The sequence below is a fragment of the Mobula hypostoma genome, chromosome 22 (assembly GCF_963921235.1).
Source record: "Mobula hypostoma chromosome 22, sMobHyp1.1, whole genome shotgun sequence".
Lineage (NCBI taxonomy): Eukaryota > Metazoa > Chordata > Chondrichthyes > Myliobatiformes > Myliobatidae > Mobula > Mobula hypostoma.
Window position 1 is genome coordinate 49,475,920 of NC_086118.1, and position 19,348 is coordinate 49,495,267.

Below are 19,348 nucleotides of genomic sequence, written 5' to 3' on the forward strand. Positions count from 1 at the left end.
ATGATTCCTTGGCCCACTGACAGCAAAAGACAGAAATTAAAACAGTAAACAATCATGGCCTTGAGGGGACATGTGAAGAGGTTGTGTAGTAAGCCCATGATCTGGGTATTAGAAGAGTATTCGGTGCTGGAAATATGATAATGAACAACGTCAGGTGGTAAAATTCTGCTTGTTTTACAGTATATGTATTGTTCTGATGTACAAATGTAAATTAGAGATTAATATTTCATTTCCACATTTGAAATGCAAAAGTCGTTCAACATATTTGTTACGTATAGTTCTGGAATACCTTAAAAATTACACTGAGACTGTTAAGGTTGTTATAGTCAGGGGTGGTAATAGGGACAAGCTTCTACAACCTACTAAATGTTACCAATGGCATGCGCCTCAGGTAGTCTCTGACAGCCAAGTCCAGCTCCAGGTCTTCAAGTGTGGCTTAGCTGCTAAGCCTGGCAGAACTGTTTCTACTGACAGGAGAAGGGGCAAACATGGGTTGCTGGTGCCTCAAAGCCAGTTGCTTCAGGCAGATGGGGCTCATCAGCTATGGCTAGCAGCTCACCTAGGAGAAGGAAAACTCTGATCTCAAACCTCTTCTGCCTTGTGGCTATACCCACTCAGGGGGAAGGCTTCGGGAGTGAACCCTGAGGGGGAAAACCCAGAGCTGGAGGTCCTGAGACCACCCTGCATCGTTCATTGCTGACTGGCAACTCCTGCGACACTGCTCGTACCAGACTGTATCAGTCTGTGACGTTCCTTTGGGTTCATCAGATGTGAGGAGAGTGGGAGCTTGCTACATGGGCAACAGCTTGCTCTCCATATTGTACTGCCCAGGCTTGCGTATCTAGACAGCTAGGATGAAATACCCATGGTCAGCTCTGACCGACAGAGGCCCTCAGCTCACCTATTTTAATACAACTTTATTAATTGGTGCCCTTCATATCTTCAAAGCTCCTGAGGTGTTTGGATGTATTTCAGTGTCAGTGTCCACAACATTGCTGTGTAGTAAGCACAATCACACGCGGGATTGGTATTAACACAAGTTAATTGAGGAATATTCTGCCATGGTACGAAGGTTGTGATTTCAAGCCTGAATCCATATATGTGAGCCGATGATCTGTAACAAGAGCTTTTGTGCACCCCATGGGAGCGCTGCATTGTTAGCAATTCTATCTTTTGCTAAAACATTCACCTGAAGGCTCAGTAACCCACTCATCATCTCACAGAAATGTTCAGTCTGTAAGGCAGACATCTGAACTGCTAATAATCATATGTATGGCAAGACTATTTCTGGAAAAAAGAAGTTTGAGGAGCCCTCGGATAATCTGCAAAGGAGAGATTTGTTTAATTTGAAGTTTTTGGTTTTAAAGTGATTATTTGGTTTCAATTATTTGAAGGAATGAATGACATTTATTTTGGTCAGTACAAACATAACAGAAAGCATCATTTTCAACGATGATTTCATAACTATTTCATAGAACAAAATTACAACCAAAAAAACATAGATATTCTTTAAAACAGACAAAGGGTGTAGGCTGAAGCTGCAGCTTATTACGCCTACCCCCTTACTTATACAACAACATATTTGGCGTCAATCATCACATCAAAACAAAAAATTTCATAATCTTTTAACACAAAGTCCAATTCCAAGTATCATTTGTTTACATTACTCCCATTCATTTTAAATCATGTATTTTATATTTGTTTATTAAATTATTTTTAAATAACTTTTTTCAACTTGTTAAGTGTGGTGTATGTTTTTAAATTCTCACTACAACTGTTCCATAGATCACCCCTCTGACTGAAATATAATGATTTTTTACATTTGTTCTTATCCTTTGTTTTTGAAATATACATGTTCCTCTCAAGTCATGTTGGCTTTCTCTCATTTTAAACAATGTTTGGATACTTTGTGGTAGCTGTCCACAAATTTTTGTTATTTTAAATTACTGTTAATTTAAATTATTTTAGTGTCATACAGTTATATGGCAAGGAAACATACCTTTCGGCCCATCCCATCCATGTCAGCCGAGTAGCCTCACTGAGCTGGTCCCATTTGCCTGCATTTAGCCCATATTCTTCCAACCTATTCCTACCCATGTCACTGTCCAAATGCTATTTAAATGCCTCAGTTGTACCTATCTGTATCACTTCCTCTGGCAGCTCATGTGGGGAAAAAGTTGCCCCTGTGGCCCTTTTTAAAATTTTCCCCTCTCACTTTAAAATTTTGCCCTCTAGTTCTGTTCCTGTATCTTATGGGTATCAAAGGTTACAGGGAGAAGGCAGGAGAATGAGTTGAGAGGGATGATAATCAGCCATGATGGAATGGCAGAGCAGATTTAATGGACCAAATGGCCCAATTCAAGTCCTATGTCTTATGATTTTAGTTTGCTTATTGCTGAAATCGGTCCACTGATGATGCCATAGCCTATGCACTCCACTCCATCCTGTGCCATCTGGAAAATGGTGCTTTATATGCCAGGATGTTTATTGACTTCATTTCAGTCTTCAATACGATCATGCCTCAGAAGTTGGTGGGTAATGTCCTCAGTGGGTCCCAACACCTGTCTCTGTAACTAGATCCTCGACCTCTTGACAGAAAGGCCATAGTCAGGCCCTACTGGCAGAAACGTCTTTAGCTCCATCATACTGCTGACGCATGACTGCTTTGCTAGATTGAGTTCAAACTGCAACATCAAGTTCGCTGATGACACAACAGTGGTTGGCCTTATCAACTGCGATGACGAGACTGTATACAGGGAGGAGGTAGAGTAGCTTGCAGAAGGGTGTGAGTACAGCAACTTGAGAGAGTTGATACCACCAAAAAGAGATGATTGTGGACTTTAGGAAGCTGCAGGCTGACCACTTCTCACTGCACACACATGGCTCCTCTGTGAAGAGAGTTTGGAACACTTAAGTTTCTGGAGTGCTCTTAATGGGCTCTTTTAACTGATCCCTTAACACCACCTCTTTGGTCAAGGGGGCATACCAGTGTCTCCACTTCCAGAGGAGATTGAGGCTTACACCCCTCCCCTCTCCACTTAATGAGAGTGTTCTGACCTGCTACGTCACCACCTGGTATGGAAGTTGCAAGGCGTCTGACTGCAAATCCCTACAAAGGATTGTGAAGGCTGCTGAGAGGATCATTGGGGTTGTTCTTCCACCTATTAGGGATATTTGGCATTGTCAGTGATCCCTCCCGTACAACAGTCTCCTTCACCCCCTATCATCAGGACAAGAGCTGATGAGAAACAGCTTCTTTCCCAAGGCCGTAAGACTACTGAACTCCCTACCACACCCAGGTCTCATCCTGTATGACACACCACTAGCGTTATACAGTTTACTCTATAACTTGCATCGTATATGTACCTTATTATTTATTAATCTATTTATGGTAATATTACTTTGTGTCATGTGTGTGAGTTATATGTACTATGTTCTGCATCTTGGTCTGGAGGAATATTGTCTCATTTGGTGGTAAACATGTGTATGGTTGAATGGCAATGAATTGAATTTGAACGTTGACTCCTCCCCTACACTGGAGAGAAATACTTTCTATTTACTAATCTATGCCACTAATTTTGCATTTGAAAAATATGAAAATGTATCTTTTCTGTTTTTTTCCCCTCTTTTTATGGTCAATTTCACTCATCTGGCTCTTTAAACATTCCTCTTCATGTAATCTCTTCTGATAACCACTTTTTTTTTTCAATCCTATACATACATAAATTGTCCTGGGATTGCCAGGGCTAAAATTCAGCTAGGAAGTATAATGTCTAGGTATTGTTTCTAATATGTAACAAGCGCACTGTTTAATTAATAAAGCTTAGGATACTGAATGATCAATATAAGAATGTAAACAGCTGGGAATTTTGATTTCTGATCTGCTTACTGCAGGCACAAAGAAAGTAGGGCAGTGCATTACTTTTTACTGAATCATTTATGTGAAATTCAAAAAAAAGCTGTTGAGGAAGCAAGCAACCTGTCATCCTCAAAATCTCAATTCAGAATGCGCTTGTTTCTATTTATGTTATCTCCTGGGAATGGATCTCAGGATTTGCCAGTGTCACAGAATTATCATCTGCTGACCTCAGCAGCTCCCGAAGCCCCAGGTTCCTGGCAGAAACAGGACCCCCTGAGGGTGGTTTCTTCTATTTTCATTCTGTTCCAATCGTAGTACAGTTGTAGCAAGGTTTCATGTGTTTCAGTCTGGACTGCAATACTGTTGGTTTGAAGAAGATTTGAGAAGGGTGTGAAATCCCACCACATTCAAAGATTTTAAAGGTTAGGTTTATTTGTCACATGTACATTGAAACACAGTGAAATGCATCATTTCGCATCAAATCAAATCAGTGAGGTTTGTGCTGGGCCACCTCTGGTGCCAACCTAACATGCCCACAACTCACTCACCATAACCGTACATCCTTGGAATGTAGGAGGAAACCAGAGCACCCAGAGGAAACCCACGCGGTCACGAGGAGAATGTATAAACTCCTTTCAAGCATTAGCGGCAATTGAGCTCCAATCGGTGATTGCTAGCACTGTAATAGCATTACACCAACTGCTACACTACCATGCCACCTTGTTTTCAATATTGAATATGTAATGAAACACGTGAAGAGCATGATTTGTTGTTCTGTTCACTGCCATGCCTATTTACTCTGATTTTAGAGATTTTAATTTATAAATATTAGAATCATAGAACACTACAGCACAGAAACAGGCCTTCTAGCCAATCTAGTCTGTGCTGTAACATTAATCTGCCTAGCCCATTGACCTGCATCCGGACCATAGCCCTCCATAACTCCCCCATCCATGCACCTATTTAAATTACTCTGAAATGTTGACAGCGACCCCACATTCTCCACGAGCTGGCAGCTCTTTCCACACACTCACCACCCTTTGAGTGAAGAACATCCCTCTCATGTTCTCTTCAACAATTCACTCTTCACTCTTTGCCCATGACACGTAGTCTCACCCTTAGTGGAAGAAGCCTGCTTGCATTTACCCTGTCCATCTACCCTTGTAATGTTGGAACATTCTCAACTAATATTGAAACCTATTCAACCTTTTCCTATAACTCAGGTCATCAAGTCCCAGCAACATCCTTGTAAATTTTCTCTGTACTCTTTTCAATTTTATTTACATCTTTCCTGTTGACCAGAACTGCACACAATACTCCAAATCAGGCCTCACCAACGTCTCATACAATTTCAAAATAACATCCCAACTCCCGTACTCAATGCATTGATTTGTGAAGGCCAATGTGCCAAAAGCTTTCTTTGCAACCCTATCTACTATGACGCTACTTTTAAGGAATTATGGATCTGTAAAGGTTAACTTGCAGGTAGAGTCGGTGGTGAGGAAGGCAAATGCAATGTTAGCATTAATTTCAAGAGGTCTAGAATACAAGAACAGAGATGTGATGCTGAGGCTTTATAAGGTACTGGTGAGGCCTCACCTTGAGTATTGTGAACAGTTTTGAGCTCCTCATCTTAGAAGAGATATGCTGGCATTGGAGAGGGTCCAGGGGAGTTTCACAAGGACGATTCCAGGAATGAAAGGGTTATCATACGAGGAACATTTGATGGCTCTGGGTCTGTACTCACAGAATTTAGAAGGATGGCGGGGGGCATCTCATTGAAACCTTTCAAATGTTGAAAAGCCTAGACAGAGTAGATGTGGAAAGGATGTTTCCCATGGTGGGAGAGTCTAGGACAAGAGGGCACAGCCTCAGGATAGAGGGGCATCCATCCAAAAGAGATGCAGAAAAATTTCTTTAGCCAGAGGGTGATGAATTTGTGGAATGTGTTGCCACATGCAGCTGTGGAGGCCAGTCATTGGGTGTATTTAAGGCAGAGATTGATAGGTTCTTGATTGGACATGGCATCAAGGGTTATGGGGAGAAGGCTGGGAAATGGGGTTGAGGAGGAGAAAATAAAAGGATCAGCCATTATTGAATGGCAAAGCAGACTCGATGGGCCAAGTAGCCTAATTCTGCTCCTATATCTTATGTTCTTATTGTATTCTTAGATTCCACTGTTCTACCACACTCCTCGATGCCCTACTGCTCATTGTGTAAGACCTACCCTGATTGACCCTCCTAGAGTACAACAATTCACACTTGTCTGCATTAAATTCCATCAGCCATTTTTACGCTCATTTTTCTAGCTGGGCTAGGTCCCGTTGCAACCTTCGGTTCTGCATGAAACTATCCAGTCAAGGTGGCACCAGCGTACAATGCTCCCTCTGTCGACGTCTTCCAGATAGCTAAAGAAAATAGCTTTTTTAAAAAAAACTACTTTCATGTCTGTCTTTCATCTTTACTGTGTTTCTGGGACTGTTGAAGCCTGTGATTTACAGTTTGGAGATTGTTTGAGTGATCTGTCACTTTCTTGGCTCTGAGAAGATTCCAGGAAGTGGGCATGTACTCAGACAGCCTCAATGCAAAGAATCTTCAACATGGGGTGCGCACTGATGTTCGACTCAATTTTGCCATTTAGAGTGTCCATTAATCACTTATTAAAGCGCTGAGTAAGACTGAGGCATTGAGGCAACTGCAGAAGGCAAGCGAGAGTTTCAACACCGACTGCCTGCCTTTTGACCATTGCCGGAGGAGTCTGTGAGCGGCCTATCACTGTGTGGCTCGCTGGGGCAGGCGGGTAAGCCTGTTTGCCTCATGTGATGTCCCTCGCTGCCTTGTGTGGAATCCCTCTCTTTCAATGAATGTCGGTGATAACGTATGTTACTATTGTGGTTCTGCACTTATGGATCCGACTATTGCGTTTATGGACTGTGGACTTTTTTCAGACTTATAGTTTTTATATTGTGTTTTTTTATTGCCTGTTCCTTTTTTATTTTGTTGTGTGAGGGGAGGGACTTTGGGAGTTGATGTTCTGTTAGTGTCCCGTTCGTTTTTTTTGCACAGGAGTGGGGTTGTTTTTTGGGGGGGGTGTCGCAATGTTCTTGTTCTGCTTTGTGTGGGATGGGGGGGTTGATGATCAGGATGCCGTTTTTTTTGTATGGTTGGGGGGTGGTGGAGTTGCTGTTTCTCTCTGAACAACTTTCATGTTCTTTCTTTGTTTTGGGTTATCGGGAGAAATACAAATTTCAAAGTTGTATCTGGATACATGTTTTGATAATAAATGAAGCTTTGATAGTCTTCCTTACCTCCAATGTTGGTGTCATCCGCAAATTTGCTAGTCCAGTTTACTAAATTACCATCCAGGTTGTTGATTTAGATGACAGACAACAATGGACCCAGCACTGATTCTTATGGCACCCCATTAGTCACAAGCCTCCAGTCAGAGAGGCAGCCATCTACTCTTGGTTTCTTCTGCAAAGCCAATGTCTAATCCTTTGTCTTTTCTTTTTTTTTTTGCTAGAGCAACCTCATGTCTTTTAGCCTGCTCATTCCTTTTTTTAAGTGTCCTTTTGCATTTCTTCTACCCCAAGTTCCTCATTTGTTCTTTCCTTCCTATACCTACTATGTACCTCCTTTTTCTTAACCAGGGCCTCAATATCTCGAAAACCAAGGTTCCATAATCCTGTTATCCTGACAGGAACGTACGGACTGTGTACTCTCAAAATATCACGTCTGAAGGCCTCCCATTTACTAAGTACACCTTTGTCAGAAAGTACCCTACCCCAAATCCACACTTGTCGGATCCTTTCTGATACCATCAAAATTGGCCTTTCTCTAATTTAATATCTCAGTCCAAGGACCAGACTCATCCCTTTCCATAATTACCTTGAAACTAATGGCATTATGATCACTATTAAATTTGTTTTGCCTTTTTTATATTTATTGTTGTGATGTTGAAATGGTTTCTTTTAGTATTTTAATTGAGCTTTCTCTATTACTGTGCTTTTACATTTATTTCTGGTTGCTACATTTGGCTGGGATCCTTTTCTTCACTGGTTAATGATAGCTGAACAAAATTTATCCTTGATATTGCATTATATACTTAAATGTTGTTGAGTGTGTTATTGCTATTTAAATAGCTTTAAAAGCTTGGGCATTTCCTCTCTAGAGGAAATATAAATGCACTCTGAGAAAATTTTGACATAAGACATGTTTATTTGCCCTAGCATTATCTGCTTGGTGTAAGAGAGACCAGGATCGCACTTATCTGTGGTGCCATCCTACACTAGATCAGATATTTTGCATTTGTTTTCTAGTCTCATACACAAAATGACCACTCTTGTGTAGGGCAAGGCAGATCCGTACATCAGCGCGATTCAGGTTTTCAGTGAAAGAATAGGGGGATGGGGAGGGGGGAGAAATAGAGCCTTTTGAACGTCTACACTCAAATGATGTTCTCTGCAAATACTACAGAAAGAGTTGTTTTACTCTAATAATTAATGTTTCTGACCACATTACAAATACTGGCAATGTATGAGTCACTGCTTTAATTGTTTTCCACATGAAAATTCTGTCAATGATCCTTGCAATCGCAGTACAAGTTTTGTACAGTATATGCTGTATTAAAATGGTAGTATGGTTGCAATGTCCATTGTACACTGATGACATCCTTCGTAAATTCAAACCTGGTACCCTTAGATTTTTAATGTGCATTCAATTCGATGAATGCAAGTTCCTTATTTGAAACCATTGAGTTTTGAGTAACAGCTTTAATCCCTTCAGGTTGCTGCCATCAATCCAAACCACCCTCTGGCACAGATGCCATTGCCGCCATCGATGAAGAACTGCATCCAACTGGCAGCCTGTGAGGCCACTGAACTTCTTCCGATGAACCCAGATTTGCCTGCTGACCTTTTCACTTCCTGCCTTACCACACCTATCAAAATAGCATTGCGCTGGTAAGTATAGTAATAGTTACAGATTTGTTATTCATGCTGCACCATTTATTTAAAAAATCTATAGATTAGGCAAATTAATTGTGTAGGAAAAATATCAAATATACTGTTTTCAGTTGTGGAAGTGTAAATCCAAGTGTATTAGAGTTGGATGTGAAGAACTGGTTTGCAAAAAAAAATGTCAAAGCGAAGACAGATTCACAGTAACGTGTTAAAGAAATAGAGTTGAGATAATACTATGAAGCAGGAGGTGGTGGTAGAGTGAATCATGGATTAGGCACAAGGGAGACTAATTTGCAGGCTATGGGAGAAGAGTGGCAATTGGTTTGACTGCTCCACTGTGCAAGGGGATGGCATGAACTTGATAGGCTGAATGGTCTTTTGCATGAGAGTTTAATTAAAGAAACCATCTAAATCATTGGAAGTAATTGGAAATGCTTGGGAACTGAACAAATACTATGGAACACTATTTATTCATTGCAACACCTTCTTCTCACCCCACATAAAAAATGCTGGTGAACGCAGCAGCCCAGGCAGCATCTATTGGAAGAGGTACAGTCGACCTAAAAGATGGTTCAAATCTCTTACTACCTTTTCTTTCAGTTAGTCCTGACGAAGGGTCTCGGCCCGAAATGTTGGCTGTACCTCTTCCTATAGATGCTGCCTGGCCTGCTGCGTTCACCAGCATTTTTTATGTGTGTTGCTTGAATTTCCAGCGTCTGCAGATTTCCTCGTGTTTAAGTTCTTCTCACCCACCTTTTTAAACAAGGTGCAGCATTAACCTATTAATGAACTATCTGAAACACCGCAAAAGACTTCCCTTAAGAGAAGGGGTTCCCAACTTGAGGTCCATGGACTGCTTGATAATGGTATTTGTTCATGGCATAAAAAAAGGTTGGGAACCCCTGCTTACGCATGAGCGTTCAAATGTACATTGAGTTCCAACCACCACATTAGTTATCTTCACAAGGTTTCCAAGGTTTGTGATTTCTGGAAAAAAAGTCATCGGTTTTCATTTCTAGCTACACAGAATTATTTTTATTTATATAACTCTATATAAATTTTAAAAAAATGCAATGCATGTGTATACGGATTTTCAGAAAGTGGTTTGTGAGATGGCCTGTTGACATCTTGTAAAAAAAATCCTGCTTTATGGTCAGATGAGATGTTGGTTGATGGTCAGAAATCAGAATGACTGTGACTGCATATGTCTCAGTTGGGGTGGGATTGTAGGTTGCATACCATGGATGTGGCATTGAGTTGAATTTTATTCTCAATATATCTAATTAAGTTGGCTCTGTGCCCAAGGAATGCTTGAAATATTGAAAATGACTTTGATGCTTTGGCAAATAGAGGGGGATTTTTTTGAAAGAGAAAGGCAGGCAGTATGTTCAGAAAAAAACAGAATGGTGAAGCAAAATTAAAAGCTCTAAACATGAGGTAGATAATTGTTACCAGTTTGGATTTCATAAATAAGAACAGAACACAGGTTCTGGCTGGTATTGATAATTCTGACTTTGTGTGACCATTACTGTCCATGTTCACTTGGTTCTGCTGGACATGTGGCTTTGTGTGAATTTTGCTTGGATCTTGAAGAAGACCTACTTTGGTGACAGCTGTGACTGTTTAGGGTGAGGTGATGTCATCTGTTCATTATTTGAAATTCTTGCCTCCGCACTTGTCCTTGAGAATATGCCTTACTGTTTAAAGGTGACATTTGGCAGGACCTTGCCTTCAAGGTGGAATCATTCTATTGGAAGCACATTGCCAAGATAAGAGTGTTTGTGGAACGTTTTGCATGCCACACAACAGATGTTGTTACTCCCATACAACCATAACTTCCCAGAAACCATTGTGTTTCAACACAAATACTGATGTAGGATCTGAGGTCATCCCTTTAAGAATCCCGTATGAAGACCCAAGCAGGAGGCATTTTACATCCTCATGCCTGCTTCACCATTGGTCTTGTACCTCGGTGCTAAATAGCTGCACCAAGCCCCTTGATTTCCAAAATTTCTGACTTGAATATGCAGAGAATAGATGGGATCTGCGCTATGTGCTGCAGGAAAAGTAACAGTTGGAATTGTGAGTGAAGCCAGCCAGCATATATGGACTATATTGCATCATTATTTGCCCTTTCTCAAGACGTTTGCTAAATGGACTAATTTCCTGTGTCGGATCATAGAAAAGTACAGCACAGAAACTGGCCCTTTGGCCCATCTAGTCTGTGCCATACTATTGAAATATTCCAGTCCCACTGATCTGTGTCCGGATCATACCCTCCATACCCCTTTTCATCCATGTACCTATCCATACTTCTCTTAAATGTTGAAATGGAGCTTGCGTGCACCACTGGCACTGGCAGGTTGTTCCACACTCTCACAAGTTTCCCCTCATGTTCCCCTTAAACATTTCACCTTTCAACCTTAAACCCATGACCTCTAGTTGTAGTTTCACCCAACTTCAGTGAAAAAAGCCTGCTTGTATTTACCATATGTATACCCCTCAGAATTTGGTGTACCCCTTATCAAATCTCTCCTCAATCTTCTACATTCCAAGGATTAAATTCCTAACCTATTCAATCTTTGATTACTCTATAGGACCTTATCCATGTTCACAAGCAGATAACTTAGAGAACTACCTAATTCCTTTCCTCCTAAATACTGTGTTTCAAGGCTTTTAGCTACATCCATATTGGGTACCGTGTGTGTATGAAATGCCATGGCTTTCTTTGCCAGCATGTTGCTCATTTACGAAGGCGAGCGTGCAGTGATTCAACAGCAAAGGTAAAGGTCAGGATGGCAAGTAAGGCTTGATGTCTTCACTGATACCAAGTACTTGGCATGTGAAGGACTTTTATAAAGATGGCTCATGAGTTCATTTGGTATACCTCCAGAATGATTGAAACTATTATTATTTGGGTGGTTGAGTACTTTAAAAACTAAAATAATCTGGCAACATATACTTGCCCAGATATTGATTCAGATAATTATTGATCAGTGATTGTAAGGATTCTTTTGAGTTTTTTGAAATTCATTCTTATTGTGTGGCTGTAACTATAGACTGCAAGTCAAGATTAGTTAAAATGATTATCAATTAGGAGCAGGGAACATATGTAAAATAAACATAAAACTTCTGTTGTTCACAGAGCCTTTACCAAGTTCTTAATTGCTTACAATGATTAGACTAACTTTAAACAGAATTTCTCCAGGTGCAGGAAATCCAAAGGAACACACACAAAATGCTGGAGGACTTCGGCAGGTCAGACAGTATCTACGGAAAAAAATGAACAGTTGATAATTTGGGATAAGACCCTTCAGGACTGGAAAGGAAGAGGGAAGTGGCCAGAATAAACTGGTCGGGGTAGTGGAAGGAGCATAGCCAGAAGGTGATAGGTGAAGCCAGGTAGGTGGGAAAGGTAAAGGGCTGGAGAGGAAGGAATCTTATAGGAGTAGACCATGGGAGAAAGGGTAGGGTGGGCACCAGGTAGGTGAGAAGAGGTAAGAGGCCAGAGTGGGGAATAGAAGAGGGAAGGGATGAGGAAAATAATTTTACCGGAAAGAGAAAACAGTGTTTGTGGCCATCAGGTTAAAGGTTACCTAGACGGAATATGAGATGTAGCTCCTCCACCCTGAGAGGTTACACAGACTGAATATGAGGGGTTGCTCCTTCATCGTGGCACATGTCAGAACAGAAATAGGAATAGGAATTAAAATTGTTGGCCACCAGGAAATTCCACTTTTGGCGAATGGAGTGGAGATGCTTGATAAAACAATTCACCAATTTATGACAGTAAGGTCCCCCAGTTTGCTTCAGGAACTTTGAGCAAGTTTCTTCTACTGTCAGTGTTTGTTGAACTGAAAGCAGGGCTTTCAGAGATGTGGCCTTTTGCCTATAAGTTTAAAGGGTTTTGTTTTGTTGAATGCAAAGTTGTTAACGTAAAGGAGCGCATGATTTCTGCAGAGGTACATGACTCATTTATTTCGTTCCTAAGCCCTTCTGGTAAATCAAGCAGTCGGCAGAGGCTTTTTTTTAATAGCGATTACATCTCATAAGTTGTAGATAATTGTTTTACCTCAGCTGTGCAGGTTTTAGCCATTCGCAGGATGTGTGCAATAACCCCATTCTAGAACCTCTTTTAACACAGAATATATCATCTTATCATACCATCTAATAAATAGTCTTTAAAAGGAAGCGAGAGTTTAGATTGAGAAATATGACAGAAATGCCAGTCAAATAAAAAGTTTTCCCCATTTAACCTTTGTGATTGAGATGTTTTATGGCACTGTCAACCTAAATCACATTAGTTAGATGTTGCAATTCTACATAATTCCACCAGAGCAATTTCCTGTCTGCAAAACAGGATTTGATTATTCTGAGGTAATTTGTGCTCTCCTGCGCTGCTTAATCTTGTGTTCCACATTTGTAGAGTCTATTGTATCCTCATTGAATCTGAATGACCCTGTCTACCAAGCCGAATGGAATCTTCTGTGCCTTTTAATTAGCTAAAAGAGAAGTTTTAATTTTAAGCTTTAGCGGGAGAGCAAGCATGTGGGAAATGAAGGAAATGTGCATAAGGGCTCCATTATAGCAGAGAGGAAACAACATATCTGAAAGAAGGAACACATTTGTTCTAAATGTGGATTCTGCAGATGCTGGCAATCCAGACAACACAGAAAATGTTGGGGGAACACAGCAGGTCAGACAGCATCTTTGGAGATGAATAAATTTCTTAATTCCTCTCTGTAGATGCTCCTTGACCTGCTGAGTTCCTTCAGATATTTATTCTAGATTCCAGCATCTGTAGTCTATTTTGTGTTCTTAATTACAAATGTGTGTTAGAGTGTCAAAAAGAGTAACTTCCAGCAGTCCGAAAATCATTCTGCTTGGCACCACCAAAATCCCAAGGGTACTGCATTATTGGAGTGTAATTGTACTCCTGCATTTTTGAAACACAACAGTGCCTCTACTTCCTGAGGAGGTTGAGGTGAGTGAGGCCTCCCCCCCCCGCCCATTTTACCAGTGTTTACTGGAGCACCATCAAGAGTGTCCTGACCAACTGCATCACCATCTCGTCTGGGAATTGCAAAGCATCCGACTGCAAATCCCTACAAAAGGTTGCAAGGACTGCTGAGGTGATCGTCGGAATCTCTCTTCCACCTATTAGAGATATTTATCAGGAGCACTGTATATGCAGGGCCATCAGCATCGTCAGTGATCCCTCTTATCCATCCATCAATCTCGTTTGACCCTCCCTACCATCAGGCGGGAGGTACCATACCATTAGGGCAAGAATGGTTAGGATAGGAAACAGCTTCTTATCCCAGGACATAAGACTTCTGAACTCCCATCCACCACCCAGGTCTCATCATGTATGAAGTACTAGCAGCGTTATACTATTTACTTTTTAACTTGTATATGTAACTTATTATTTGTTAATTTATCTGTGATAATATTACTTAGGTGTTTTGTGTGTGAGTTATATGTACCATGTTGTGCACCTTGGTCCAGAGGAACATTGTTTCATTTGGTGCTATATACACGTACATTTGAATGACAATAAACTGCATTTGAACTTGTACTTTTGTATTCACAGAAGGGTGATATTGACAGTGTAGTTAAAGAGGAATATTGAATTAAATATTAAGAGTTCAATATCTCTGAAAAATAAGCCAAGCGTTGTTGAAGTGTATCCAGGCTGTTAAAAATGGCAGGAAGAACAGGGTACATATTGATAGAAAATTTCCTGTGATCAGATGCTTGCAGTTGCTGTTCCCTGGTTAGATCAGGCTTGGAATATTGTGTTCAGTTCTGGTCACCTCATTATAGAAAGGATGGGAAACTTCAGAGAGAGTGCAGAGGAGATTTACCAGAATGCTGCCTGCATGAAAGAGCATGTCTTATGAGGATAGGTTGATCGAGCTAGGGTTTTTCTCTTTGAAGCGAAGGAGGATGTGAGGTGACTTCTTGGAGGTGTACAACATGATAAGAGGTATAGATTGAGTGGACAGCCAGAGGCTTTTTCCCAGGGCAGAAGTGACTAATTTGAGGGGGGGGGCATAGTGGCATGTAAAAGTTTGGGCACCCCGGTCAAAATTCCTGTTACTGTGAATAGCTAAGCGAGTAAAAGATGACCTGATTTCCAAAAGGCATAAGGTTAAAGATGACACATTTCTTTAATATTTTAAGCAAGAAAACTTTTTTTATTTCCATCCTTTACAGTTTCAAAATAACAAAAAAAGGAAAAGGGCCTGAAGCAAAAGTTTGGGCACCCTGCATGGTCAGTACTTAGTAACACCCCCTTTGGCAAGTATCACAGCCTGTAAACAAATTTTGTAGCCAGCTTAAGAGTCTTTCAATTCTTGTTTGGGGGATTTTTGCCCATTCTTCCTTGCAAAAAGCTTCTAGTTCTGTGAGATTCTTGGGCCGTCTTGCATGCACTGCTCTTTTGAGGTCTATCCACAGATTCTCAATGATGTTTAGGTCAGGGGACTGTGAGGGCCATGGCGAAACCTTCAGCTTGCGCCTCTTGAGGTAGTCCAATGTGGATTTTGAGGTGTGCTTAGGATCATTATCCTGTTGTAGAAGCCATCTTCTTTTCACCTTCGGCTTTTTTGAGAGATGGTGTGATGTTTCCTTCCAGAATTTGCTGGTATTTAATTGAATTCATTCTTCCCTTTACCAGTAAATGTTCCCTGTGCTACTTGCTGCAACACAAGCCCAAAGCATGATCGATCCACCTCCGTGCTTAACAGTTGGAGAGGTGTTCTTTTCATGAAATTCTGTACCCTTTTTTCTCCAAGCATACCTTTGCTCATTGCAGCCAAAAAGTTCTATTTTAACTTCATCAGTGCACAGGACTTGATTCCAAAATGCATCAGGCTTGTTTAGATGTTCCTTTGAACCTTTTGAATAGAACATGCAGGGTGCCCAAACTTTTGCTTCTGTCCCTTTTCCTTTTTTTGTTATTTTAAAACTGTAAAAGATGGAAATAAAAAAGTTTTCTTGCTTAAAATATTAAAGGAATGTGTCCTCTTTAACTTTATGCCTTTTGGAAATCAGGTCAACTTTTACTTGCTTAGCTATTCACAGTAACAGAAATTTTGACCAGGGGTGCCCGAACTTTTGCTTGCCACTGCAACATAACTGGAGGAAATTATAGGGAAAATGTCAGAGGTAAGATTTTTTTTTACATAGAGCGCATTGTGTGCATGGAATTCTCTCCTGATGGTGGTGGTTAGAGGCAGGTTCATTAAGAAACTCTTAGATAAGCATATGGATGATAGAAAAAGGGAGGGCTATGTAGGAGGGAAGAATTGGATTGATTTTAAAGTAGATTAAAAGATTGACACAATATCATGGGCTGAAAGGCCTTTATTGTGATGTAGTGTTTTATGTTCTATGCGTTGCAGTTCCACAGAAGTTACTGCAAGGTTCTTTGTTTTTCCTGGCATGTGTCAATGATTTAGATTTAACTCCGAGGGATGAGACTATGTTGTTTGTGGATGATACCAAAATTCTTATTGATAACTTGGAAGAAAAAAGTAGCTACAAGAAGATATCAATGTATTAGATCAGCCGAAAGGTGCCAATGAAATTCAATCCAAGAAACACATTTGAAGAGAGCAAACTAGACAATGGATTATGGATCAAACTGTGGAATACTGAGAAATATAGAGGACAGAAAGTCTTAGTAGTCTGCATTCCTGGAACCCTGAAGGGAGCACGTTAGTCTAAGGTAATTAAGATGGATTAGGGGATTTTTTTCTGTAATTGATGGAGAAATGCAATATAAAGACAGGAAGGTCCCAGTAGTATGGAGCAGTAGTTGGGCAACAAGAAGAGTATTGTGTCTTCAAGGGTTCATGGATTTCTGGTAATTGGTAAATGGATTATAGGTGATGTGAGTAGAATTTTTTTTTTCCTCTTCAGGCACAGTGAGGATCTGTATAAACAGAAAATCTCATCATGTTTCAGAGATACTCAAATGAGCACTTGAAGTGCTGTTAACCTCAAGGCAATGGAGCAAGAGCTGAAAGATTGGATATGGGTGGAAAGCTGTGTGTCAGTTGTTGTAGATGTGACAGGGGAGAACATCATCTTATTGCATAAATGACTGTGGTTCTGTTAAGCTTTTGATTTATTAAGACTAGGTGGCTAAAAGGCAAAATAATCTTAATACTCAACACATCGAAAACTGAGCTAATGTTTGGGATGATAGGTTCATCAACCTAAATTATGAATTCCATTTATCATTTCTTAAATGCTGTTTGGTCTGCTGAGTATTTCCATGTTTTCAGTTATCATTGCACTTAAAAACTAATGGGTTTGACTTTATCAAGTGCAAATTGTTGTCCTGATTTTACAATATTGGTGGCCCTTCAGATCTGTTTAATTGGGTTTCAAATGCTTTGAGACATCTTCATGTACGGGAGGTAGAACATAAATCTTGCATTAAACTTAAAATGGAACATAACTCTTCAAAAATGATTTTCCTGGCCTGCTTGAAAGCTTCTTGACTTTTAAAAATATTGGCCTCTCACTTTCTATTTTGCTATTTATCTAATGCAATGTAACTTTTACTTTTATGGTTTTGGTTCTGTACACTACAGAAAAACATAACCATACATTTGGGTTAAGATGAAAATATAACGGATTTGGTTGTATGCAATGTTGTACTGACTTTTTAACCTACTCTAAGATCAATCTAGCCATTCACTCATACATAGCCCTCCATTTTTCTATCATCCATGTGTCCATCTGAGTTTTTTAAGTGTTCCTAATGTATCTCTCTACCAATTACCCCTGGTTCCACGCGGCCACCATTCTCTGTGTTTTAAAAGACAACCTACCTCTGGCAGCACCCCCCACCCCCTCAGACATTCTTCCAATCACCTTAAATTTATGTACCCTCATATTAGCCATTTCCACCCTTGGTAAAAGGTCTCTAGCTATCTGCTTGATCTATGGCCCTTGTCATTTTGTACACCTCTATCAAGTTGCCTCTCATCCTCCTACACGCCAAAGAGAGAAGTCCTAGCTTGCTTGACCTATCCTTATTAGACAAATCCTCATAAAGCAGATGGAATTTAATGCAGACAAGTGCGAGGTGTAGCACTTTGGTAGGACAAACCAGGGTAGGTCTTGCACACTGAACGATAGGGCATTGAGGAGTGTGGTAGATCAAAAGGGTCTGGGAATACAGATCCCTAATTCATTGAAAGTGGCATCACAAGTTGATAGGGTTGTAAAAAAAAGCTTTTGGCTCACTGGCTTTCATAAATCAAAGTATTGAGGACAGAAGATGGGATGTTATATTGAAGTGGTACAAAGCATTGGTGAGGCCTAATTTGGAGTATTGTGTGCAGATTTTGTCCCCTACCTACAGGAAAGATGTAAATAATGTTGAAAGAGTCCAGAGAAAACTTACTAGAATGATGTCAGGTCTGGAGGACCTGAGTTTTAAGGTAAGATTATATGGGTTAGGACTTTAATTTCTTGGAGCGTAGAAGACTGAGAGGAGAAATTAAGAGGTATAAAGAATTACATGGGGTGTATAAATAGGGCAAATGTAAGGAGACTTTTTCCACTGAGGTTGGGTGGGACTACAACTATGGGTCATGGGTTAAGGGTGAAAGGTGAGAAATTTAAGGGGAACATAAGGGGAAATGTCTTCACTTGGAGGGTCGGGAGAGTGTGGAACGAGCTGCCAGCATAGGTTGTGCATGCAAGCTCAATTTCAATGTTTAAGAGAAGTTTGAATAGGTACCTGGATGGTAGGGGTATGGAGGGTTGTGGTCCTGGTGCAGGTTGATGGGAGTAAGCTGTTTTAAGTGGTTCAGCACAGACTACACTGGCGAAGTGCCTGTTTCTGTGCTGTACATTTTTATGACTGTGACTCTACATGTTCTCTGATTCAGGCAATATCCTGGTAATTCTCCTCTGCATCCTCTAAAGCTTCTAATGAGGAAGAATTGTGTTCAACCAAAAATGAACACAATATTCCAAGTTGAATTGAATTGACTGTATTTCTTACATCCTTCACATACATGAGTAAAAATCTTTACGTTACGTTCTCCATCTAAATGTGCAATGTGCAGTCATAGTAATTTATAATAAATAGGACCGTCAATGTAATATAGAGTACACTCAAGTCAGCGTGAGTTCATCAGTCTGACGTCCTGGTGGAAGAAGCTGTCCTGGAACCTGTTGGTCCTGGCTTTCATGCTGTGGTACTGCTTCCCGGATGGTAGCAGCTGGAATAGATTGTGGTTGGGATGGCTTGGATCCCCAATTATCCTGCAGGCCCTTTTTACACACCTGTCCTTGTAAATGTCCTGAATCATGGAAAGTTCGCAACTACAGATGTGCTGGGCTGTCCGCACCACTCTATGCAGAGTCCTGCGATTAAGGGAGGTACAGTTCCCATATGAGGTAGTGATGTGGTCAGTCAGCATGCTTTCAATTGTGCCCCTGTAGAAACTTCTTAGGATTTGGGGGCCCATACCAAACTTCCTCAACCGTCTGAGGT

At 40.6% G+C, this 19,348-nt stretch overlaps 1 protein-coding gene across 1 annotated transcript in view; it reads left to right on the forward strand.

Annotated features, from left to right (window-relative positions):
* Positions 1-19,348, forward strand: part of rptor (regulatory associated protein of MTOR, complex 1) — a 500,247-nt gene that overhangs the window by 155,566 nt on the left and 325,333 nt on the right. Inside the window, exon 6 of the mRNA XM_063030532.1 lies at positions 8,645-8,820. Coding sequence (XP_062886602.1) covers positions 8,645-8,820 — 176 coding nt within the window. The remainder of the gene's footprint in view (positions 1-8,644; positions 8,821-19,348) is intronic.